Source organism: Oncorhynchus tshawytscha, linkage group LG28, assembly GCF_018296145.1.
Source record: "Oncorhynchus tshawytscha isolate Ot180627B linkage group LG28, Otsh_v2.0, whole genome shotgun sequence".
Classification (NCBI taxonomy): Eukaryota; Metazoa; Chordata; class Actinopteri; order Salmoniformes; family Salmonidae; genus Oncorhynchus; species Oncorhynchus tshawytscha.
Window position 1 is genome coordinate 36,699,513 of NC_056456.1, and position 25,569 is coordinate 36,725,081.

Below are 25,569 nucleotides of genomic sequence, written 5' to 3' on the forward strand. Positions count from 1 at the left end.
AGGAGTATAAACAGGAGTAGGGTTGAGAGTTAAAGGAGTATAAACAGGAGAAGGGTTGAGAGTTAAAGGAGTGGAAACAGGAGTAGGGTTGAGAGTTAAAGGAGTATAAACAGGAGAAGGGTTGAGAGTAAAAGGAGTATAAACAGGAGTAGGGTTGAGAGTAAAAGGAGTATAAACAGGAGTATGGTTGAGAGTTAAAGGAGTATAAACAGGAGTAGGGTTGAGAGTTAAAGGAGTATAAACAGGAATAGGGTTGAGAGAAGGAGTATAAACAGGAGTAGCGTTGAGAGTTAAAGGAGTATAAACAGGAGAAGGGTTGAGAGTTAAAGGAGTATAAACAGGAGAAGGGTTGAGAGTTAAAGGCGTGGAAACAGGAGTAGGATTGAGAGTTAAAGGAGTATAAACAGGAGAAGGGTTGAGAGTTAAAGGAGTATAAACAGGAGAAGGGTTGAGAGTTAAAGGAGTGGAAACAGGAGAAGGGTTGAGAGTTAAAGGAGTATAAACAGGAGAAGGGTTGAGAGTTAAAGGAGTATAAACAGGAGAAGGGTTGATAGTTAAAGGGTAGGTGGTAAAAGAAAAAAGCGGATTATGGGAGAGTGGGAATATTCAGTGTCACTTTGTGTTAGAGTTGACATCAATTGTAGGCAAACTGAAACATTACCCATTGGGGTGAAATTAATTATCTTAATGCTGAAAACGGTCTGCCATGATTTCACTCTGTATAGAATAAATAATATCCCTTTAAAACAAAGCTTTGCCTCAGATAGGTAATAGTGACATAGTCAATGGATAAACAGTGTGGGGACACTTGTGCTCCTGTACAAAATATTTTGGTCTCTATATCCAATCCTTTTTCCAAACCAGATTCAGGCTGTGACGGTGGGGGTACTATTACAGTACATCACAGACGATGTACATCTCTCCTATTCATTATTATAGTAGTAGGTCATAGCGTGTAGTTGTGTAAATGCAAGAGGGTTGTACACTGTGCACACCGCAGCAAAAAGCGTAGTCCCTCCCCATTTCAGCCTGTGTTGGTTCCTAAAATCAAATCAAATAAAATTTTATTTGTCACATACACATGGTTAGCAGATGTTAATGCGAGTGTAGCGAAATGCTTGTGCTTCTAGTTCCGACAATGCAGTAATAACGAACAAGTAATCTAACTAACAATTCCAAAAAACTACTGTCTTATACACAGTGTAAGGGGATAAAGAATATGTACATAAGGATATATGAATGAGTGATGGTACAGAGCAGCATAGGCAAGATACAGTAGATGATATCGAGTACAGTTTATACATATGAGATGAGTATGTAAACCAAGTGGCATAGTTAAAGTGGCTAGTGATACATGTATTACATAAGGATGCAGTCGATGATATAGAGTACAGTATCTACGTATGCATATGAGATGAATAATGTAGGGTAAGTAACATTATATAAGGTAGCATTGTTTAAAGTGGCTAGTGATATATTTACATCATTTCCCATCAATTCCCATTATTAAAGTGGCTGGAGTTGAGTCAGTGTCATTGACAGTGTGTTGGCAGTAGCCACTCAATGTTAGTGGTGGCTGTTTAACAGTCTGATGGCCTTGAGATAGAAGCTGTTTTTCAGTCTCTCGGTCCCAGCTTTGATGCACCTGTACTGACCTCGCCTTCTGGATGACAGCGGGGTGAACAGGCAGTGGCTCGGGTGGTTGATGTCCTTGATGATCTTTATGGCCTTCCTGTAGCATCGGGTGGTGTAGGTGTCCTGGAGGGCAGGTAGTTTGCCCCCGGTGATGCGTTGTGCAGACCTCACTACCCTCTGGAGAGCCTTACGGTTGAGGGCGGTGCAGTTGCCATACCAGGCGGTGATACAGCCCGCCAGGATGCTCTCGATTGTGCATCTGTAGAAGTTTGTGAGTGCTTTTGGTGACAAGCCGAATTTCTTCAGCCTCCTGAGGTTGAAGAGGCGCTGCTGCGCCTTCCTCACGATGCTGTCTGTGTGAGTGGACCAATTCAGTTTGTCTGTGATGTGTATGGCGAGGAACTTAAAACTTGCTACCCTCTCCACTACTGTTCCATCAATGTGGATGGGGGGGTGTTCCCTCTGCTGTTTCCTGAAGTCCACAATCATCTCCTTAGTTTTGTTGACGTTGAGTGTGAGGTTATTTTCCTGACACCACACTCCGAGGGCCCTCACCTCCTCCCTGTATGCCGTCTCGTCGTTGTTGGTAATCAAGCCTACCACTGTTGTGTCGTCCGCAAACTTGATGATTGAGTTGGAGGCGTGCGTGGCCACGCAGTCGTGGGTGAACAGGGAGTACAGGAGAGGGCTCAGAACGCACGCTTGTGGGGCCCCAGTGTTGAGGATCAGCGGGGAGGAGATGTTGTTGCCTACCCTCACCACCTGGGGGCGGCCCGTCAGGAAGTCCAGTACCCAGTTGCACAGGGCGGGGTCGAGACCCAGGGTCTCAAGCTTGATGACGAGCTTGGAGGGTACTATGGTGTTGAATGCCGAGCTGTAGTTGAATGCCGAGCTGTAGTCCTAGTGAATACTACCCAGTGCATCCCTCTTGCATTTTCATAACTACACACTATGACATATGGTAATTGTACATGATAAACGTTCTCAGATATCATTAGTATATCATAACTGTAGCATTGCCGTGACATCACAGTAGATAAAGCCAGTTTCACCTTGACCAGTTGGTGGAATCTCCTTTGCATGATCACCTTTTTTAGAAACGCAATGTCCTCATTTGTGTCCATTATAGGTTTCATCCCAGAGATCACCAAGGACTGCAGTTCAAACACACGTGAAGCAAAGGAGAGAAGAGTTACACGCGCGCACACACACTCCTCTCCCTCCATTTACAAGAGGGTCAGTGGGAGGGTCATAAATAACCCGTCAGAGCAGAGGACAAGGTCAGGGGTCATGAGGGAGGAGTCAAAAGGTGTCAGAGGTCAAACCAAAGGGGGTGGTGAAAACATCAGCTAGGGGAGCCCATGTAAGGTATTCCCAAACATACCATCTTATGACATCTACATGTCAGTATGCCAAATTAGTCTTCAATGTCTTTCTTTACACACACTGGTCTAGTCTGACTTTCAAGGTAAATATTAATGCTGGTCACTCCATCACAAAAACACTCTCCTCCAAACGTACCTATTGGTCCAGTGGAAAGACTCAGCAATACACCTTGTCTGTGGAAAGATAGCTTGGTGAGAATGTTGATATCTACATGCAGTAGTGACATTTGGCTGTATTCACTCATCCCTTTATTTTCTATCAAGGCAAGTATTTTTTTCATTGTCAATTGGTATTAGATATGTACTGGTTGACCAACTTGGATAGTTGTAATTGGCTGGCACGTCATTCCTAAACAAAAGACAACAGAATTATGATTTTGACCTATTATCAGAGATGACATTTACTGGAGCATACGGTGAACCTGTCCTGTTCTGTGGAGTCTCAGATGTTTAATGAAGTGTCCGACGATCTTAAAAGGAGTAGAAATATGAAAGGAAACAGCTGTCGTCCGAAGTCGTGTTCCTTTGTATGGTATTGCTGCCACCAAGTGGATAAGAGAGGCAATGACATGTTCTTTTTAAACTTTTTTAAAAATTTAACCTTTATTTAACTAGGTAAGTCAGCTAAGAACAAATGATTATTTACAATGACGGCCTACCTCGGCCAAACCCGGACGACGCTGGGCCAATTGTGCGCTGCCCTATGGGACATGTCCTGTTTTGCAGGTCTATTATTTTGTTTTGTGTGGTACCCAACTGATTTCAGATAGAAATGTGAGTTATAGATCTGTAACTCTAAGGCTGGGTTCACACAGGCAGCCCAATTCGCATATTCTTTTCACACTAATTGGTATTTTGACCAATCACATCAGATCTGTTTATATATGATCTTCTTCAGAGTTGATTGGTCAAAAGACCAATTAGTGAAGAAAAAAAATAAATACGCTGTCTGTGTAAGCGTAGCCTCATTGAAAGCAAGTCTTTCAATAGTCCACAATCTTTCTACAGTCCACATGGCGTCATGTCATTGAAGTGTACGTTCACTCTCACCCAATTATATAAGTCTACGCTCTCACCATGGAATCATAGCTTTTCTGTCCCTCATATGGCCTCATTGATAGATTGTACACTGAGACAGATCAATCAGCATCTGTGGAATACATGAAAGCAAGTATACAGGCTGAAGACCTATATTCCTAAACAGCTGACTAACATGCAACTTAGTCCGTTTGTGACTTAAAGTTAACAATTAAAAGATAACTATTGTATTAGGTGGCCCCAAAAAATGACTCAATAATTAAAAAGAATAGGAAAAACTAAGAAATGGTGCTTAATAAATCAGACTAGCTGCATACTGTTCGTGTCTAAAGTGCTGCATTTATTCCTCATTAATATTAATGAATTTGTTTGTTTTTTTAATTCTCTAGAGCAATAGGATTAAAATAATGGTAAACAAAGTTGCTGTCAATATGCAATTCAGCAAGCTCAGCACAGTCCAAATAAGGTAACACTCACCAGAGAGAAGGTGGGGTCCATTTGAACAGCCACATGCAAACAGAATAGGAGACAAAAATACAGTAAAAGCAATGAGCCAGTCTGAACCAGACAGTATTAGCCCAATGCAACTATCACCAGTTTCCTTCCCCTTAAAAGTTTTCCAATCAGTAAAATGGGCTATCGTTGGTTCCTTTAGACCTGAGTGGACTAGACCAAGCATTGGTAATCAATGCCAGATAAAGGGATGGTCTGATGTCGCCTCATCATTAGTCCTATACAGACAGACAAGGATACAGAAATACAGCATCGGTCCTGATCAGTAGGTTATCCAGAACAGGGTCAATCAAAAAATATGCTCTCCGGGCTGTGTTCTTACTGGTACCAAAGGGCCAGTGTATGTGGGCTTTTGTCTCAGCCTAGTGCTATGAAATTCAATTAACTTGCAATACTTTGATTAGTTATAATGGGTAGTACTGTGCACAGCCCATGGAAGAATGAAAAACACTAGGGTAGAGACTAGGGGTTGGTTTATAATTCTGTCATGTTGCATTGGGCCCTTTGAGTTGTTTAACTTTAGACTATCCGACATACTGGGCCGGGGCAGGGAAAGTGCAAAGACCTATACTACCCTTTGTATCAATACTTTTTCAATCATCAAATGTCATCGGCCATGTGCATTCTCAGAGATGGGCTTTGTTGTTATTTCAACCACTGCAATTCGTCTGACTGCATTGCAAATCATTGATTAGCTGAAGGGTTTGCGAACCTTTTTCGACAAGGGAGTATCCCGGAAATAGCTAAGTGTGTGGAGGCGGGGCTGATTTCATTTGCTACGCCTGTTTCCTTTCACTGGCACTGCACAGAAGAGATTGTGCAGTTTAGGCGAATAAATAATGGACCAAAGGCCAACATAGCTATCCACTGTGCAAATCTAGTTGCTGGCCTTCCCAGCTGGCTAACTAATTACCAAGGCATCACCAAGATAAATTAACTGAAGACGATAATACTATTTTGTTGTCAATAGTTCACCCCCTTCGCGCACACACACATCAACACGGCATTGATGGTAATGCATACAAGGAAACAACCGAGACTCAGCGATGGGTAAACGACCATACATTTTGTCACTTCTCTTTGACAGCTCTACCCTTCCCTTGACATAATAATGTTAGCTATGTAGCTAAGGTTTTCATTTATCTAGCTAGTTAGTTACAACTAGCGAACTACGTTGTCGCTAGGTAACTAACGTCAGTAGCTACCGTGGCTAACTAGTTAGCTAGTATCATATTTTTTTTTTGCAGCATCAACATTTCAAATGTGTGCCTATAGCTAGCTAACTTTCTTTTGTCTATATTCCAGGTGTACCGACCGAAGGGATTCACAACCCTATCAGGTAAAGCAAGTGAATATAGCACGTTAGCTAGCTACGTAGTTAGCAAGTGTGTTAGCTAGCTAACGTACGTTAACTCGTAAGCCATGCAGGCCTTTAGCTGGCTTTTAGTTTTGCAACTCAAAAGCCTTGGTTCAGGATTTGGCAAAATTACCTTAACGTCAGTGAACACAAGTTGGGCTACAACTAGTTAGTTAAATTACCTAGCTAACTAATGCTGAACAATAACTTATAGTTAACCAACAAGCTAGCTGCCGACTGTATTTCCCTTGGCGTAACATTAGCCAACTAACGTTAGCTAGCTATGTTTATTTTTACGCGATATTTAGCTAACGTAAATACAGTCCTTGATTGCCAGTTAGATAACCAATGGAGCATAACGATCTAATATATTAGCTATCTATGTTGATGGTGTGAATACTGCACAAAGGATGGATGTAGTAACCATTGTAGTAACTCAGAATACGTAAAATGGCTCAAATTGCAGTACAAGAAATTGACAAATGTAGACAAAAAATAAGTGGGTTAAGGAAGCTAGTTAGCTAGCTTTGCAAGAAACAACGTTACAAACGGTTGTGCATACATAGCTAGGCAGGAATGAAAAGTACAGCACAATCAATGTCAAGAGTAGGAAGTAGGCCTACAGTATCATATGTCAGTGGGTGGAAAGGTGTTCATCCATAAAGAGGAAACGTTGAATTACTATGTTGACTGACACAAGCCTATATGTATTGCAGACACACAAATCCCAGCCCAAGAGTCAATCTACCACCCTTCACCGTCACGATAAAATGCGAGATGGGTTGTCAGATCCTACACCACCCTACAAAATGCTCCGACACTCTGATGAAAGTCCAGTCAATAAGCACAGTGACGGACACAGCAAAACAAAAACATTTCACACACTCCGAGGCCAAGATGGTGGTAAGCCCAAAGAGAAAGAACCTAGCTAAAGAACCTTTTCTCTGTATTTTGCTAATATTACTTAAATGTTTTTGCTTGTGTGCACAGAGAAGCTTGCTTTTGATTAGCCAGTTCAGGTTCAGGTATCCTAGCCTGGTCCTAGATATGTTTATGCCGTTTAGACAATTCCTGTGGGCCTTGTTATGCCAAACAATCCTAGGAGTTGGCTATACAGCACCACCATATCTGGGTCCAGGCTAGAAATAGCCTACATCAAACTGTTGATTTACACTGTAAATTGGGCTATTGAGAGCTCTTGGACTACTTCCGCATACATGACACCTGCTCAAAACATGCATAGCTACTTGTGTACAACAAGACGTTGAGTCTGTAAGGCCCAATTCATGACTGAAGATATCCACACAAAACTGTTGGTCAAGTCTATACACAGACATCAAAGCAAGATTAACATGAAAGTTATGTTGCTGAAGTTCCACAGGCGCTTTTTTAAACTAGTTAACTCGACGTTGTCTTGTCAAATGAGAGAGTATTGTAGCATGACGAAACCGTAGTGCACCTAGGCTAGCTACATTACTATGATGCTTTTGGGCACTAAAGTATACAATTTTGACATACTGTACCTTGGTGCTGTAAATTCCATGGTATTGCAAACATCTTTTGTTCAATGGATAGGGGGTAGCCTAACCTGTCATGTCTATGGTTGCTAATAGTGTGGTCCCCTTCGTAGATGTTCTCATCATATCATTTCTTTTAAAGGGACCAGCTACTCTCCGCAAGAGAATTCTCACAACCACAGCTCCAACTCGCACTCAAATCAAAGCAAGGCGTCAGACACAGTAAGATACCTCGTTGTACTTGAACCAGTGATTTCTGAAAGTAGGCATCCACCAGGCTGGGGTTCTAACATGGGTCTCTAAGCCACAGGACAAGCTCTGCTTGTTTACAGTTCAGTTTTGTCTGACAAATTATGTCAATTGGCTCTGTCAGGATGTTGTGTAAAGGATGATTATTCTCTGGTGTTTGTCTCATCCATCCTCATTATAATCTGTCTATCAAGAGACTTTTTTTTCAGGTCACAAGATTTTTTTGTTGTTATTTCCTACATTCACAACCAGAAACAATCCCCTCTCCCCATCTGCAGAGAAACAATGGACTAGAGTTACTTTCGCATTGAGTTATCAGCCCCTGGAACTGAAGGGTTAGCTCAGCATACACTTGTCAAGAAATTACCTGGTGAATGGACCTGAAGCGGCCCAGTAGCCAAGTATCACTGCTAGCCTTGTAGGACACATCCTCATAGCCCCAGGTGTAAATCTGTCCTCTATATAGGCAGGGTAACACAGATATGCGGAGTTTCAGAATATAGATATACACCCTGACATCCACATTTGACTGAGGCAGGCTAGCCTAAATAGTGTGCAGGATCAGCTTGCTTTTATTAATAGCAAGTGGAATCAATCAATTATTGAGCAAGTCAAATCAAGTTTTTATTAGTCACAGGCGACCTTACAGTGAAATGCTTACTTACAAGCCCCTGTATCTCCCACACAGATTTTCACATTAGAATCTGATTACTAGCCGCTAGCCTTTATCCTGATTTTCCAAATGTAGGCCTACTTGAACCCAAAACCTACGCTAGTGTTAAGTTAGTTGACCTTTATGTTGTGCCTTCTTCCCTCAGCCTCACGAGCCTGCAGACGACTGGTCGGAGCACATCAGCTCCTCGGGCAAGAAGTACTACTACAACTGCAGGACTGAGGTCTCTCAGTGGGAGAAGCCCAAAGACTGGCTGGAGAGGTAAGGCCTCGACCAATGGAAAAACAATGTCTCATAAACATCATACTCTTCTTCTCTTTAGCTTAAACTCTTCAGTATCTACCTTAAATCGCAATACAGTCCAATATGGCCCAATATTCCCTATTTCTGAACCTCATCGATTGAACATGCTGAAAGGTCCCATAACTTAGATTGGTAGAGTACAGGTTCTGACATTAACACTCCCATACTGAATTCAACCAGCAGTTACACTGTTTGATTAAACGTAATCCTGACAATGACCTTCAGTTTCTGTATTTCGTTGTGTCCAGAGAGCAAAGGCAAAAAGACCCGTCTAAGAGAGAGTCCAACACGTTCCCTAAAGACCGGGACTACAGACGAGAGTCTGTGGACACAGCCACCACAAGTAAGTATGAAATCTACAGAGGGGGTCGTTTATGGGATTTGTCTAAGTTTCAGATACACTAACCACATCTGGATTTTGATGTTTGCCTCTTTAAATAAAACTTTTTTGTTGTTATAGTATGACTATACCTTTTGTGAAATCATCTACTGTCTTAGAATTTGGCCGCGTGTCGATGGTAAGAAGTGACTTATTTCCTCGTCCTCTCCTTCCTCTGCACTGATCTGAAAAGACTTGACAACTGTATGCGTTATGGCTATCACCTCTTCAATGAACAACATGGAGATGAGTACAGCAAGTCAGTCTGAACCACAGAGAGGTGCATCCTGTCTATCAAGCCAGAGTCTCTTCAGTCCTGTTCTTCCTTTCCCTCCACAGAGAGTACTTCCGGGGACAAGTCGTCCTCCAACACTGCTCCTTCCCAGTCATCTTCATCCACCAATCCGGGCCTGAACCAAGCCTCTGGCTCTAACCCCACCCCCTCCTCATCCTCCTCCATGGTCCCTGTGTCCCCCTCTGTCCAATCTCAGGCCTCGGGCCTGCTCCAAGACCCCGCCCTCCTGCGGCAGCTCCTCCCAGCGCTGCAGGCCACCCTGCAGATGAGCAATGGCAGCATGGACATGGCCAAGATCAATGAGGGTGAGTCGCCCAATACCACATTTCTCCTTGAGCTTTAGCAGACCTGGGTCCAAATAGCTCTGCCTGAAAATATGACTTTGGAGTTTCAAACGTCAACTCTGGAGAATGATGTGATCCTTGTAACTAGATGCAGCATAGGTATTGAAAAAAGCCTTTGCTATACTGAAATGTGAAACACAAATTTGGATTTTCTGATGTCTGAAGTGATCATATTACAACAGAGCCAGTGGGTTTGGCTTCAGAAGGGTCTTTTCATAGCAGGTTAGGAGAAGCTAAAAGACTACAGTTGTCCGCGACTCGAACACGCAACTGTCGGTCCCTAGCTGGACACTATCTAGCCGAACAAGCAACTGTCGGTCCCTAGCTGGACACTATCTAGCCGAACAAGCAACTGTCGGTCCCTAGCTGCACACCGTCTAGCCGAACACGCACCTGTCGGTCCCTAGCTGCACACCGTCTAGCCGAACACGCACCTGTCGGTCCCTAGCTGCACACTATCTAGCCGAACACGCACCTGTCGGTCCCTAGCTGCACACCGTCTAGCCGAACACGCACCTGTCGGTCCCTAGCTGCACACCGTCTAGCCGAACACGCACCTGTCGGTCCCTAGCTGCACACTATCTAGCCGAACACGCACCTGTCGGTCCCTAGCTGAACACGCACCTGTCGTAGCTGCACACCGCCGCCGAACACGCACCTGTCGGTCCCTAGCTGCACACCGTCTAGCCGAACACGCACCTGTCGGTCCCTAGCTGCACACCGTCTGCCGAACACGCACCTGTCGGTCCCTAGCTGCACACCGTCTAGCCGAACACGCACCTGTCGGTCCCTAGCTGCACACCGTCTAGGCCACAATCGTTTTGATCCTCAGTCTGATATTTCAGAAGACATCTCATTGGGTTTGATTTCTAAAGTTTCTGTTACTCCGACAGGATCAGATATTGAATAGGCTTAATTCACCATATCGAGATAAACAGAGTAACTCAATTGAGGGAAGGGGTTTGTGGGTCCTATTCTTGTGCATGGGCGATCCTGAGACAATTGTAGCCTATATCCCTCAAACTCAACTCTGGACCTCAAAGCCAGTTCTACTGATTTGTCTCATTGTTCCCCTCGTAGGGTAAAAGTCCAATATCATGTCTGCTCACCTCTTTTCTACAATTGATTATTGTATAATGCTGCCATTTTGAAAATCACTGTCACTCAACAACCCGTCTCTCTTGATATTCATGTATGGACTGGTCTGTGTGTTACATACATAACACGCATATGGGTGCCTGTATCTGTGTGTGTGTTTCTCATTGTCCTGTGTTTTCTTCTCTAGTCCTTGCGGCTGCTGTTACCCAAGCTTCCCTGCAGTCTATGCTTCATAAACTCCTCACTGCTGGACCATCTGCTTTCAACATCACTGCTCTTCTTTCCCAAGCTGCTCAACACTCCAACCAAGGTATGGCTGCTGTCACACGTCATCACCTTTTTTTGATGTCTCTCTCTCTCTCTCTCTCTCTCTGTTAGAATGGTTTTTCATTCCAGTGTCTCCTGGTTGATGTATAGAACTAGGATATATAGAATTACACTTCTATTCAGATAGAAATACATTGGGAGGATCCTCCTATTGGATATTTTCAGGGTAGCTGTTATTGTTGGGAGGATCCTCCTATTGGATATTTTCAGGGTAGCTGTTATTGTTGGGAGGATCCTCCTATTGGATATTTTCAGGGTAGCTGTTATTGTTGGGAGGATCCTCCTATTGGATATTTTCAGGGTAGCTGTTATTGTTGGGAGGATTCTCCTATTGAATATTTTCAGGGTAGCTGTTATTGTTGAAAGCTTTAACTGAAGATTTGACCAATGTCTTTCAAGAAGATGTATGGGCATTGTTCAGTTCAGGGCAACGTCTGCTAGTTTTTGCTGTTGAATAATCTATCAAATTTGGCTATGGATGTATTTAACCAGGGTCGTCCTCTAAGCAACGATAGCCACTGCTTTTCATTAAAGTTTTGGATGCATAAGAAAAAAGCAACCTTTTAGAATGACTCATGTCTTTATAGGCATATTTCTAATGTAGTTATACCCTTTGTGTATGTGAGATTAAGGCTGTTCTTATTAAAAATAGTACCTTTGTCTTATTCGCCTCCTGGACACGAACCAATAGCGGCCCTGCAGGCAAGTCAGTCACCCATATCACTAACGTCGGACGCCTCCTCGCCCCGCTCATACGTGTCGCCCAGGAATGGCACGCCCCAGACCAACCTCCTTACCCAGAAACCCCTGCTCAGTATGCCACCCGCCACATCCCAACCAAAGGTCAGCACCTCCACGGAAACTCTAAACTTGTCCAAGGATATTGTTATGATCGAGGTGTATGGTTTTGTCATTTTAACCCTGTGATCTCAGTGTTTGTCTTTCTCCCACCTCACCATTCTTTTATCTCTGTCCTCTGCTCTCTTCTCCTTCCCTCTTGCTTGCTTTTAATTTTCTTTCTTATTTTGTCCCTTTGCAGGTTACCCCAGTGAAACCAGGACCAGTTTCTCAGCAGGCTTCAGCAGAGAAACGTCCAGAGGACCCCCGAACTCTCCAACAGCGGAGGTACATAACTGACACATTAGAGGCTGCTGCCCTATCTACATAGACTTGAAATCACTTGCAACTTGAATAATATTTACGTATTCTGCATTACTCATCTCATATGTATATACTGTATTCTATTCTACTGTATCTTAGTCTATGCCGCTCTGACATTGTTCATCCATGTATATATAATATATATATAATATATATTTTTTAATTCCTTTACTTAGATTTGTGTGTATTGTTGTGAAATTGTTAGATATTACTGCAGTGTCGGAGCTAGAAACACAAGCATTTCGCTACACTCGCAATAACATCTGCCAAACACGTGTAGGTGACCAATAAAATTAGATTTGTTGAATGGTTCTTAGTAGACACGGAGCATTACTTGTATGCCTCCACAATATACACAGCCTTATGAAATGGAAGTACAGCAATCCCGTTTCGTACCCTTGTCAGAAGAATAGTATCACTGGATGAGTGTGGACAAATGTCCTTATTCCTAATGTCACCTACCTCTGTGTCCCTGACCTAGTTGAGGTGTACTTGTCTATGTCTGGAAGGGTTGTGTATATAGAAGCCCAATGATAGTAGCATCTTATCCAATCAACACAAGTGTCTAGGTGTTAGAGGTAGTTTCTGTCTGTCCCCCCCCCCGGTCCTTTACTTCTCTGCTGTCTCTCTCGTCCAGCAGTCAGGGGAGTCCGCCACCAGGACCTAACAGCAACTCCACCGGCAGCCACTCTGTTCCCAACGCTGCCTCAGGCCTCACCAGCGCTCCCGGCTCCTTCACTCCCTCGCTGGCTTCTCACTTTGACGAGAACCTCGTCAGGCACATCCAGAACTGGCCCGCAGAGCACATCGAGAAGCAGGTAGGACCTCCACTGTGAAGTGGGGACAATTGGTTTTGCTCATTCAATGTTGAGTGAGTTGTTTAGAAAGGAATTTGTGCGTTCAACTCAAAACAGTTTCTAGTAGATGGTAGAATAAGGTATTTGGGTACATAATGGGGTGAACGTCGAGTTAGTCGTTTTTTTTGTCTGGATGTCTGTCAACTGTATGACTAATGGGTTAAATACAGTCATTATCAAAATAGTACCACACTGTTTTGATATAACCGTGATACACAGAAGCTGCTACTGTTGAATTACGACTTGGACTAGTCATGCCTTGATGGTAGTAGGATATATGCATGTAATCCATTTGTGTGCATATTACTACGAAACAGCAGTTTTTTATTACATTTAGTGTAGACGGCACTATCATACAATCAAATGTTGTACCCTTAGATGGCAGTAGCTACACATCCAAGGCCACCCAGGCCATTTCCTGTTTGAAGTTGATAAAAGAGAGGGCGTGGCTAAGCTCACTGTTTGGTTTGGGATGCCATATAGTGGTTGGATTCTGTTTGGTTTGTGATGACATATGGTGGTTGGATTCTGTTTGGTTTGGGATGACATGTGGTGGTTGGATTCTGTTTGGTTTGGGATGACATGTGGTTGTTGGATTCTGTTTTGGTTTGGGATGCCATGTGGTTGTTGGATTCTGTTTGGTTTGGGATGCCATGTGGTGGTTGGATTCTGTTTGGTTTGGGATGCCATGTGGTGGTTGGATTCTGTTTGGTTTGGGATGCCATGTGGTGGTTGGATTCTGTTTGGTTTGGGATGCCATGTGGTGGTTGGATTCTGTTTGGTTTGGGATGCCATGTGGTGGTTGGATTCTGTTTGGGGTGCTGCTGCTAATGGAGACCTGGTGGACAGATGAGGGACCCTAATCCTTTTTAGTTCTAGTCAATATTTAGCCCTCGCCTCTCCTATAAAGAGCTGAACCACCAAACAACGCTGCCGCTGGCTGGTTAGAAAGCGGGAGAGTAAGCCTCGGGGCACACAGACAAGACATGCCCACTTAAACTTTTGTACACATGTATAGCTGGTTATGGAACCATTAGGTAGGCCTAGGACTCTAGGCAGGAGCCTTCTTGGTACTCTGACTAACCACTACTAAAATACATTTCTGATAAATATTTCCTTCTGAAGATGGCTAATTAAAAATATAAAAATGTTTTTCTCTGAAATTTGACCTCAATGCTTTAAAGTTGATGTGTGTTTTGATGCAACCCCTCACCCGGTTCTGCCTTTCTCTTTCAGGCAGCACGGTTACGGGAGGATGCCCACAACATGGGCAGTCTCTACATGTCTGAGATCTGCACCGAACTCAAAAACCTCCGATCTTTAGTCAGAGTGTGTGAGATCCAGGCCACGCTGCGGGAACAGAGGTGAGAACAGGACACACACACACACACACACACACACACACACACACGCACACTAGGAATGCATCTTCACGATGAATTGTTTATTTTCTTAACTGTCCATTTCTCCCAGAATACTGTTCCTGAGACAGCAGAGCAAAGAACTGGACAAGCTGAAGAACCAGAACTCTTACATGGTCTGAGAACCTGTGTGGGAGATGAAAGACGGTGAACCGCTTTAGGCTGCGGGCAAAGCCTGCAACGCGGTCCTCTATGCCCCATGTGCCCCAGTCTGAACACGTCCGTACCGTCATGAACCAGAGGGCGTCTGAGGATACGGACAAGAGACTGGGCCTGTTGAAGACGTCATGGGTTACGCAATGAAGCGTACCACTGCCCAAGCCCCTGAAAAAGTGTAGATTTTGTCTAGGCATCCAAGATGTAAATTGTTCTATGAAACCGCAGGCTAAAATAATACAGAAGCCGTGTTGAGCTTTTCATGGACACCCAAACCAGTGGATTCTGAGAAACCTACAGGTCATACCTTTTTTGTTACCTGATAAACTCGGCTGGCGTCCTTTTGGATTTGAGAAACTGTTGGACTGTGTTTGTTGCGGTTGATAGCCAGTTTTGGTTGGGAATGCATCTTTTTCTCCTCAGACTTGTGGCTTAACTGAAGTTGAGAGGGAACTGAAGGGACTCCGATTGACTTGAGATGTATGAATCACCAACTGATTCCAGGAAGACTCCAACGCCAACACTTCTTCAGCATAGACTTGAAGTGGTGCGTCACATTGCAGATAGGATATCGAACAGCCCACAGGTTAACAGCATATTCTTAAAAGCCAACTTTGATTCCTTCCAGACTCATACAGTTGCTTCTATTCAGTGAGGAATCCTGAATTTAGCAGTCCCAGTTCGCTGAGTACTTTTTAAAATGTGAGCTGACAAAGATTCTTAGCTGCTTGACATGAGATGTCTGTGTCGGTCCACTCTCCCTCCCCCCTGGATGGGAATAGTCTGTAGACTTAGTTACCTGTGACCCCTCTGACGTTGGGCCAGGATACTTCTCAGAACATACTGTCCCATGGCGTAACCTTTAGGTCACCTCCCAGTTCCTATCACGAACCCCCAATGGGATCATGCGATAAAGGGCAACGTTCTCGTCGTCCATGACCTCTGCATCAGAACCCCCCTTTTGATCTGTACTTGATAATTTTCCCCCTCTTCTGCTGAACGTTTGATGTTTTTTTGTTTTGTGAAGCTTGTCTGTTTCGTCTTCATCTTGAGTAATTAATTCCTTATGTGCAGTTTCTCTCGATTGTGAAAAAGGGGTCTTTAGTTTCACGTGGTTATGTAAACCTAAATTATTGTTGCACATTATTAATTGCGTTCTTGTGAAGATGATGGAAGAGAGGGTGGAGATGATCTTATGTTCATGGGACTCACCTTTCTCTTGGCTATACCAGCTAATCCAGTACAGCACTAGTTAAATGGAGTCCGTAGTTAACGTTCGCTACATTTGTCTTACTGAAGTTAAACTTTTTTTTTTAGGCCTCAGTAATTAAACGTAACTATTTTACACAACAATGCTGTCTCACTCTTTCATATCCACAGACTTAGCTACTCCATCCTCAGACTTCTCCGACCAATCAGTGACATACTGTACCGGCCAAAACTTTGGTTTCAGAACTGGAGAACTCACTTATCCGATAGTTGGGGATTAGAGGTTTTTGTGAGGATGGGGCGACCATAGCTTTGTATATTATTTCTTAAAAGTATATGAGAATAAAATACATTATTCTACCACATCTTTTGATATTCTCATTTTTGCCTGTTGGCTATCACTGTTATCACTTTTTATACTGACGTTTTCAGTGAAGTTGTTGCATTGTTCCAGAGATGGTGACTGAAAAACAACACTGCCTTGCCTCCAACTGACAATGCACAATGTCACTTGTATTACTGTACGGTGTAAACATGTTTGTCATTCAAATGTGATTGCTGCATTAATTCAGCATATTGGTAATGCTGCAAAGTGCATAACAAGCACAGTTGTGCTAGTTTAAAATGACATGATGCTCAATTGATCCCTTCGTTAGACACAAGATGGCAATATTGAGCTAGCAATTAGCAATGACCATGTCTTTCATTGTCTCCTAGATTCCCTTGGAGGCTTTTAATTTACACTGAACAAAAATATAAATGCAACATGTAAAGTGTTGGTCCCATGTTTCATGAGCTGAAAAACACAAAAAGCATATTTTATTAAATTGTGCACAAATTTTACATCCCTGTTAGTGAGCATTTCTCCTTTGCCAAGATAATTAAATCCACCTGACAAGTTTGGCATATCAAGAAGATCATTACACAGGTGCTCCTTACGCTGGGGACAAAAGGCCACTAAAATGTATGGTTCTGTCACACAAGACTGCCACAGATGTTTCAAATTTTGAGGGAACGTACAATTGGCATGCTGACTGAAGAAATGTCGTTTCAGAGAATTCCGCAGTACGTCCAACTGGCCTCACAACCGCAGACCACGTGTAACCACGCCATCCCAGGACCTCCACGTCTGTCTTCTTCACCTGCAGGATCGTCTGAAACCAGCCACCCGGACAGCTGATGAAACTGGGTTTGCACAACCCGAAGAATTTCTGTCCAGACTGTCAAAAACTGTCTCAGTGAAGCTCACCTGCGTGCTCGTCGTCCTCAACAGGGTCTTGACCTGACTGCAGTTTGGTGTTGTAGCCACTGTCATGCTGGAAAAGTGTGCTCTTCACGGATGAATCCTGGTTTCAACTGTACCGGGCAGATGGGAGACGGTGTTTATGGTGTGTGGGAGAGCGGGTTTTCTGATGTCAACGTTGTGAACAGAGTGCCCCGTGGTGGGGTTATGGTATGGGCAGGCAGTAGCTACGGACAACGAACACAATTGCATTTTATAAATGGCAAGTTGAATGCACAGAGATACCGTGGCGAGATCCTGAGGCCCCTTGACGTGCCATTCATCCACCACCACCTCATGTTTGAGTTTGATAATGCATGGTCCCATGTCCCAAGGATCTGTACACAATACCTGGAAGCTGAAAATGTCTTAGCTCTTCCATGGCCTGCATACTCACCAGACATGTCACCCATTGAGCATGTTTGGGATGCTCTGAATCGATGTGTACGATAGCGTGTTCCAGTTCCCGCCAATATTCAGCAACTTCGCAAAGAACATCTGTATTCCCAGTGAGGTGAAATCCATAGATTTTGGGCTTAATGAATTGTTGCGTTTACATTTTTTGTTCTGTGAAAATGTTGCGTATTTTATTTAGTTTAATTGATCAAATTGGTAGTTAGTCTTGTCCCATTGCTGCAACTCCCGTACAGACTTAGGAGAGGTGAAGGTCGAGAGCCATGCGTCCTTCCGAAACACCACCCTGCCAAGCCGCGCTGCTTGCATAACCCGGAAGCCAGCTGTACCAATGTGTCGGCGGTAACACCATACAACTGGCGACTGAAGTCAGCATCCATGAGCCCGGCCCACCACAAGGAGACGCTAGAGCGCGATGGGACAAGGATGTCCCGGCCGGCCAAACCCTCCCCTAACGCTGGGCCAATTGTGCGCCACTTCATGGGTGTCACGGCCGGCTGCGACAGAGCCTGGGACTAACCCGGGTCTATAGTGACACCTCCAGCACTACTATGTAGTGCCTTAGACCGCTGCTCCACTCGGGAGGCCCACATTTTGCATAGTTACTGAATAGACTTGATTCCTGCTCTTTCAATGCTGATTTCCATTTGATTAAACTGAGCTCATCACGTGGTTTGCATTGTGATGTTCCTCAGAATTTAGATTTGTGGTTTTATTCAGGAAATACAGTATGAATATATTAGCAGTTGTTACTCTTCAATAACACAAACCCCAAAGCAAATCAGCGGGAGGAAAAAAGGTTTATTCTTATTCAAAGAGGGCGAATCCATGCAGAGAGGTAGATGTTCATGCTCCCCTGTCCCCAGTGATTCTCTCCACAGAACAAAGGGACAGGATCTAGTTTTATAACTCAGCCCTAGCCTGTGGTTGACCAATTAGAAGTCCTTGCAATAAAACTGGGCCAATGGCCAAATAACAAGTATCCTATTTCAGGCTCACTGTATAGACAAATTCCTCCCATGTCTCTGACCCATTAATCAATAATTCCCCATTACAGAAAAAACACTATTTACATTGATCGTTAGTACTGTATTGTCCTCTTAACCTCTAGTACTGTATTGTCCTCCTAACCTCTAGTACTGTATTGTCCTCTTTCTCTGCTTTGTGTATTTATCTTCCAAATATTCTTATAAATCCAATCAGTGAACACATGCATGAATAGTTCCCCTTTATTAATGTTGTGATGGTGGCAATGAATGTGAGATTATTTCATAAGCATTTAATTAACAGTGCCTTCAGAAAGTAGTCCTAGACTTACTCCACATTATGTTGTGATGTATTTAAGCCATAACAAAAGGGTTGAATACTTAATGACTCAAGACATTTAAGCTTTTCATTTTTCATACATTTTAATTTTATATATTTTTTTTAAACATAATTCCACTTTGACGTTATGGGGTATTGTGTGTAAGCCAGTGATAAAACATATCAATTTAATCCATTTTATATTCATTCTGTAACACAACACAATGTGAAAAAAGTCCAGGGGTGTGAATACTGCACATTCACCAGCAATTCTGTATTTTCTACCATTTGTTATTGTAAGGAGCTATGGCATTTTAAGAGAACCGTGGTGAGGCATAAAATACTCATGTTCACATTTCAACGGTCTTTGATCGTCACAAGTGCATTAGCAACATTACGATAACGTGGGTAGCGACGTAGAACATCAAACAGGAGATGGGGAATTCATTTACCAGTGGGGCCTTGATAGGCAGGTGTTAAGAACAGCATCGGGGAAAGGTCACTGGTTCGAATCTCTGAGCCGACTGGAATAGAAATCTGTTGATGTGCCCTTCAGCTAGGCACTTAAACCTATTTGCTCCTGTAAATTGCTCTGGATGAGAACGTCTGCTAAATGACCTAAATGTAACTTCTGTCATTGGTCTGGTTTCTTATCAATAAGTGTCTGTCAACTAGAAAACCAACACATAGGAAACCCAGTCAAAAGTCAGAAGTTTACATACACTTAGGTCATTAAAAATCGTTTTTCCACCACTCCACAAATTTCTTGTTAAAAACTATAGTTTTGCATGACACAAGTAATTTTTCCAACAATTGTTTATAGATTATTTCACTATCACAATTCCAGTGGGTCAGAAGTGTATTTACACTTCAAGTTGACTGCCTTTAAACAGCTTGTACAATTCCAGAAAATGTCATGGCTTTAGAAGTTTCTGATAGGCTAATTGATATCATTTGAGTCAATTGGAGGTGTACCTGTGGATGTATTTCAAGTCTTACCTTCAAACTAAGTGCCTCTTTGCTTGACATCATGGGAAAATCAAAATAAATCAGCCAATACCTCAGAAAATAAATTGTAGACCTCCACAAGTATGGTTCATCCTTGGGAGCAATTTCCAAACGCCTGAAGGTACCACATTCATCTGTACAAACAATAGTACGCAAGTATAAACACCATGGCGGTCATACCGCTCAGGGTGGAGACGCATTCTGTCTCCTAGAGGTGACTGTACATTGGTGCAAACAGTGCATATCAATCCCAGAACAACTGCAAAGGTACTTTGTGAAGAAACCCGTAGGAAACGGTTACAAAAGTATCTATATCCACAGCAAAAACGAGTCCTATATCGACATGACCTGAAAGGCCACTCAGCAAGGAAGAAGCCACTGCTCCAAAACCACCATAAAAAAGCCAGACTACGGTTTGCAACTCTACATGGGGACAAAGATCGTACTTTTTGGAGAAACGTCCTCTGGTCTGATGAAACAAAAATAGAATTGTTTGGCCATAATTACCATTGTTATGTTTGGAGGAAAAAGGGGGAGGCTTGCGTGCCGAAGAACACCATCCCAACCGTGAAGCACGGGGGTGGCAGCATCATGTTGTGTGGGTGCTTTGCTGCAGGAGGTACTGGTGCACTTCACAAAATAGATGGCATCATGAGGAATTAATATTATATGGATATATTGAAGCAACATCTCAAGACATCAGTCAGGAAGTTAAAGCTTGGTCACAAATGGGTCTTCCAAATGGACAATGACCACAAGCATACTTCCAAAGTTTTGACAAAATGGCTTAAGGACCACAAAGTCAAGGTATTGGAGTGGCCATCACAAAGCCCTGACCTCCATCCTATAGAAAATTTGTGGGCAGAACTGAAAAAGCGTGTGCGAGCAAGGAGGCCTACACACCTGACTCAGTTACACCAGCTCTGTCAGGAGGAATGGGCACAAATTCACCCAACTTATTGTGGGAAGCTTGTGGAAGGCTACCCGAAAAAAGTCAATGCTACCAAATACTAATTGAGCGTATGTAAACTTCTGACCCACTGGGAATGTGATGAAAGAAATAAAAGCTGAAATAAATCATTTTCTCTATTATTCTGACATTTCATATTCTTAAAATAAAGTGGTGATCCTAACTGACCTAAAACAGACCTAAAACTCGGATTAAATGTCAGGAATAGTGCAAAACTGAGTTTAAATGTATTTGGCTGAGGTGTATGTACATTTCTGACTTCAACTGTATATCAGTATTTGATATCACGTACCTGAACAAGGCAGTTGTCTCCACACATCTCCACAAGGCAGTTATTTCTTAGCACACATCTATTCCTACTGTGTGCCTGACTAGTCTGACCGTTTAAGTGGCCAAGAGCATCATGATGTTGTTTCATTACTATTTAGTCTTAGCACGATAGATCCTCCAGAACGAACATAGCTTAGTTCTAATTGGTCCACGAGCAAGTGATGCAATGTACATGGTCACCCATTGGCTCTAGACCTGGAGGTAGATTACCCGGGTCACTGCTAGAAGCCACTGCACACAGTACAGTAGTTTACACCGATCTCCAGTTTCTATTTCAGCATCAGTGTTGTCATAGAGACAGGCACAGCTAAACGTCCGAGCAGGGTTTTATTAGAATGAAGATGTTGTCAGTTTGGGGATTGCATCTGCCAATTAAGTTTATTTTATGAGAAAGATAACTGAATGTTGATATAATACATTACAACTTTTAGATTCTGTCTCTTTTCTCTGTAGAGTTGATTTCCAAATAAATATTCTCATGATACTTTTCAGCCAGGCTAGGTGTAAGGGGAAGGGAGGGATGTAATTCCCCTTAGCACAGTTGTATGGCCATGGTCATCAAACCAGAAATAGGATATACTACTGACAAACCGTATCCGACTGGTTGGCTAAATGGGATCCACCAAATGTCTGAAGGGTGACTGGCCTGCCACACTCTCCCGAAGTGTTGGGGATACTTGCTCAAACCTGCCATGTCCCTATTTTATCAGCAAAGTAAAACTCCGTTACAAACCACTATGATGCAAAATGGCTATCTGACAAAGAAAGCATAGCTGACTTCATTTTTACTGTAACACATTTTTGCCTTCACAGACACTGCCCCCATATGATGTGACACAGTCATAAAGCCATCTAGGTCATAAGCTGTTTCTGTGCACAACTGTTATTCAATTGTATATTAAATATAGTATTGCATTAATGTCTCTTAAATGCTAGAATCCAATAGATTAAAACCCACATTTGAGAAGTAAAAAATATTCAGTGCATCTTTTTGAAAATGTAATAATGTAAGAAACAACTTGTTACCCCTCCCCCTCAGACCAGTCAGTGGGCAACAGAGGCCTAAAGAGCAGTCAGGAAAAAGATGATACAACCTACCCTAGTCTCAATATCTCCCTTCAAGACCCGCATAACCTCAGTATCTACCAAGTTCAACAGAGCGAAGTCTCCTCCTAGCCTTCGACACTCCCATGTCGGGATGCAAAAGAAACCAGGAGAAGGTGGAATCGTTGGTGTTGTCTGCATACACCCCCCCCCTCCAAACTCCTCCGTAGATCTGCAGCCACACCTCGTCCCCAGACTCCAGCCTCAGTGTGATAGCCCCAGAGGCATGGTCAACATTGCCCTTGTATTACTGGTTATAGGTGAACATGTTGGGCTTGTCGTTCTTGAACAGGCTCACCCGAGGATCTTTGGTGTAGACAGTGAGGTGGTACGTGAAGAAGTAGACCCCAAGGAGAGAGCAGTGGACCTTCCTGCTCACGTCATCGTAGTGGCGCTGCTCGTTGTGAAAGAATTTGTTGAAGTGGATGGGCACGTTGGAGGCAGGGACGGGATCTGTCAGGCCCACGTTGAAGGAAGAGTGATACGACAGGACGCTCTCGCCCTACGCTCCCTTCAGACCAGGGTTGCTCGGGAAACCACAAGGACCCAGAGGGCTGTTGTCGCCATGCTCTCCATTCTCACCTGGTTCACCTGTACACACAAAGACCAGAGTCAGGGAGGATTTAGATGTGTTAAGGGTTGCGTCAATCGAATCTGGTATCAGGATAAATATGACATTGAGTCACCGATTGTATACTATGTATTTTTTATTAGCTAAGCAATAAGTGGTAAATGCAATTTTCGTATATACGGGTTCGTTGTAAAACCACGCAGGGTAGAACAGAGAACTGACTTGTTCCTGACAAAGTTATTATAATATACTCTGACAGAAGTAGTTCCTGCTTCCGAGCCGGCCTGTCACAGAGTAGAGACTGGGCGTGGTTTAAACTCACCCAGCCTATCGTTGATTGTCCAAGCTGGTCCCAGCCCCCTAGGCGCTTCAGCGGTCAGTCGTTGTAGTTGTGAAGAATATCTATGCGCTCCTACACTTGATACAGTTATCACACACCTGGCTCCTGTTATTTAACAAAAGACCGTTTGTTCCCTACACTACGTTCTATATGTGTCCCTCGCAACTAATTGCACAGTTCCTGTCTTTATGTTATTCTGTATTTTTCCATCACGAGAAAGGCCCATGGCCCTGAAACTGTTAATGTCTCATGTCAGCTATGTTGCATAACACATACAACCACACAAGCCAACAGCAGATAATATTCAATCACATATAATATGGTAACGGGCTATAGTGCATAACACAGAACCTCGCAGATGTCTGTATTGATGTTAATTGACTGTGCCTCATGGATAAAAATGACAAGTAAGTCATTGTGGGTTACTGTGATTAGATTTACTGTGAACTTTAGAAGATGTACCTGGCAGCAGCCCCGTCCTTTCCTGTATCTCCTTTCTCTCCTCGTGGGCTATCATCTCTCCCTTGTTTCCCACTGTGCCCTGAAGTGCCTGGCACTCCTCCCATCCACATGGTACAAGGTTGCCGGTTGTTAGGTGGTCCAACTTCTGTCCCGGGACTCTTGGGCTCTGCCACCAACTCCGCTGCAGCCTCGTCATCTTCTGCAGCCGCCTCCTCGACTGGTTCCTCTACTCCATCTTTCTCCTGAGCCAGGCTCAAGTCCCCGGCCAGCAACAGGCCCAGAAGCAGGCTCCCCAGCAGCTTCATGGCTCTTTCTATATAACCGCTCAACCTATAATCTTTGACACCAATGGAACATTAAACATACACACACTGTGATCACATTGGGACAAGGCAGCACGCGCCCCCCCCATCCCAAAGACAAGGATTCGTAAATACACTGAACAGAAATATAAACGCAAAAAGTGTTGGTCCCATGTTTCATGAGCTGAAATAAAAGATCCAAGAAATGTTTCATATGCATACGTTTTGTGCACATATTTGATAGTCCATCCACCTCACAGCTGATTAAAAAGCATGATCATTACGGTTTTCTGACAGTTTGTCCAGAAATTCTTTGGTTGTGCAAACCCACAGTATTATCAGCTGTCCGGGTGGCTGGTCTCAGACAATCTCGCAGGTGAAGAAGCCGGATGTGGAGGTCCAGGGCTGGCGTGGTTACATGTGGTCTGTGGTTGTGATGCCGGTTGGACGTACTGCCAAATACTCTAAAATGACATTGGAGGTGGCTTATGGAAGAGAAATGAACATTAAATTCTAGAACCTGAGATTATAGCATTGTGTTATGTGACAAAACTGCACATTTTAGTGCCATTTCATTGCCCCCTCCCCCCAGCACAAGGTACACCTGTGTAATAATCATGCTATTCAATCAGCTTCTTGATATACCACACCTGTCAGGTGGATGGCTGTTACGGATACAGTTATCCTGTGTGTGTGTGTATCCTGTGTGTGTGTTTCTTTTCTCTCCTTCTCCCCTCACAGGTGAAAATCATCACTCCCCAATCAGTCAACAATCAATCATCAATCAGAAGACACACCTCCTCCTATTTACTACCCTATCACAGTTCCTTCCCCATGGTTTAAAAACCCCATCATTTGTTTGCTCTACAGCTCAATCTCTCTGTAAATGCCATGTCTGTAGGTCACTCTCGCTTTGTGTCTTAACCTCTCTTTTGTTTGAGCACCTCCATAGCACTTTGTCATCACCTGTGAGTATTGTTTTTGGTTATGGTGTTTGTTTGTTGCTGGTGGGAAAAGGGGGAAACGAGACAAGTCGCCCATGGGCATACACCACCCGTAGGTAAACTTTGTTAAATACACTAGTTAGAACTGGGCGGACCACCCACTGTATTTTTGGTTAGTTAGCTGTTGTTAAAGTAGGCTAGTCTAGCTTAGGGGTGTTTTTGTATATTTATTGTTTCATTCCTTGGGTCCAGCTCAGCCCCTTTTCCTGCTCCCCCCATTACCGTGTGTTTATAAATAAACCTGGAGTTTGATGGTAGATTTCTGTTGTCGTGGTTATTTCGGTCACACTGTTACTTTGTCACAATTATAATTTGCATGAGTTATGTTACGGGTCTCATTACCATCCCCCCCTAGACTGTTGGGCCAAAAGGGATTTGTAACAATGGCTTATCTTGGCTAAGGAGAAAGGCTCACTAAGAGGGAAGTAAAAAATGTGTGCACAAAATTTGAGAAATAAGCTTTTTGTGCATATGGAATATCTCTGGGATCTTTTATTTCAGCCAATGACACCAACACTTTGCATTTATTTTTTGGTCCGGTGTAGTTTTCCCAATGGACA

General features: G+C 43.4%; 1 protein-coding gene and 1 pseudogene across 2 annotated transcripts; one reads left to right on the forward strand and one right to left on the reverse strand.

Moving 5' to 3' along the window:
• Positions 1–5,337: 5,337 nt before the first annotated feature.
• On the forward strand, positions 5,338–16,280 carry LOC112227232 (WW domain-containing adapter protein with coiled-coil-like). 2 transcript variants are annotated; one of them, XM_042307988.1, is made up of 13 exons: positions 5,338–5,621; positions 5,877–5,910; positions 6,645–6,831; positions 7,588–7,667; positions 8,513–8,628; positions 8,919–9,013; positions 9,389–9,649; positions 10,974–11,096; positions 11,805–11,956; positions 12,153–12,238; positions 12,915–13,092; positions 14,368–14,495; positions 14,605–16,280. In XM_042307988.1, exons 1-13 carry the CDS (start codon positions 5,581–5,583, stop codon positions 14,672–14,674), a joined length of 1,551 nt encoding a protein of 516 aa, XP_042163922.1. In that variant the 5' UTR covers positions 5,338–5,580; the 3' UTR covers positions 14,675–16,280. The 2 variants fall into 2 exon arrangements, with proteins under 2 accessions (XP_042163922.1, XP_042163921.1); XM_042307987.1 differs by having other exon boundaries at positions 5,339–5,621; positions 12,912–13,092.
• Positions 16,281–21,131: 4,851 nt separating this feature from the next.
• LOC112227233 lies at positions 21,132–24,340 on the reverse strand (annotated as a pseudogene).
• Positions 24,341–25,569: the final 1,229 nt, after the last annotated feature.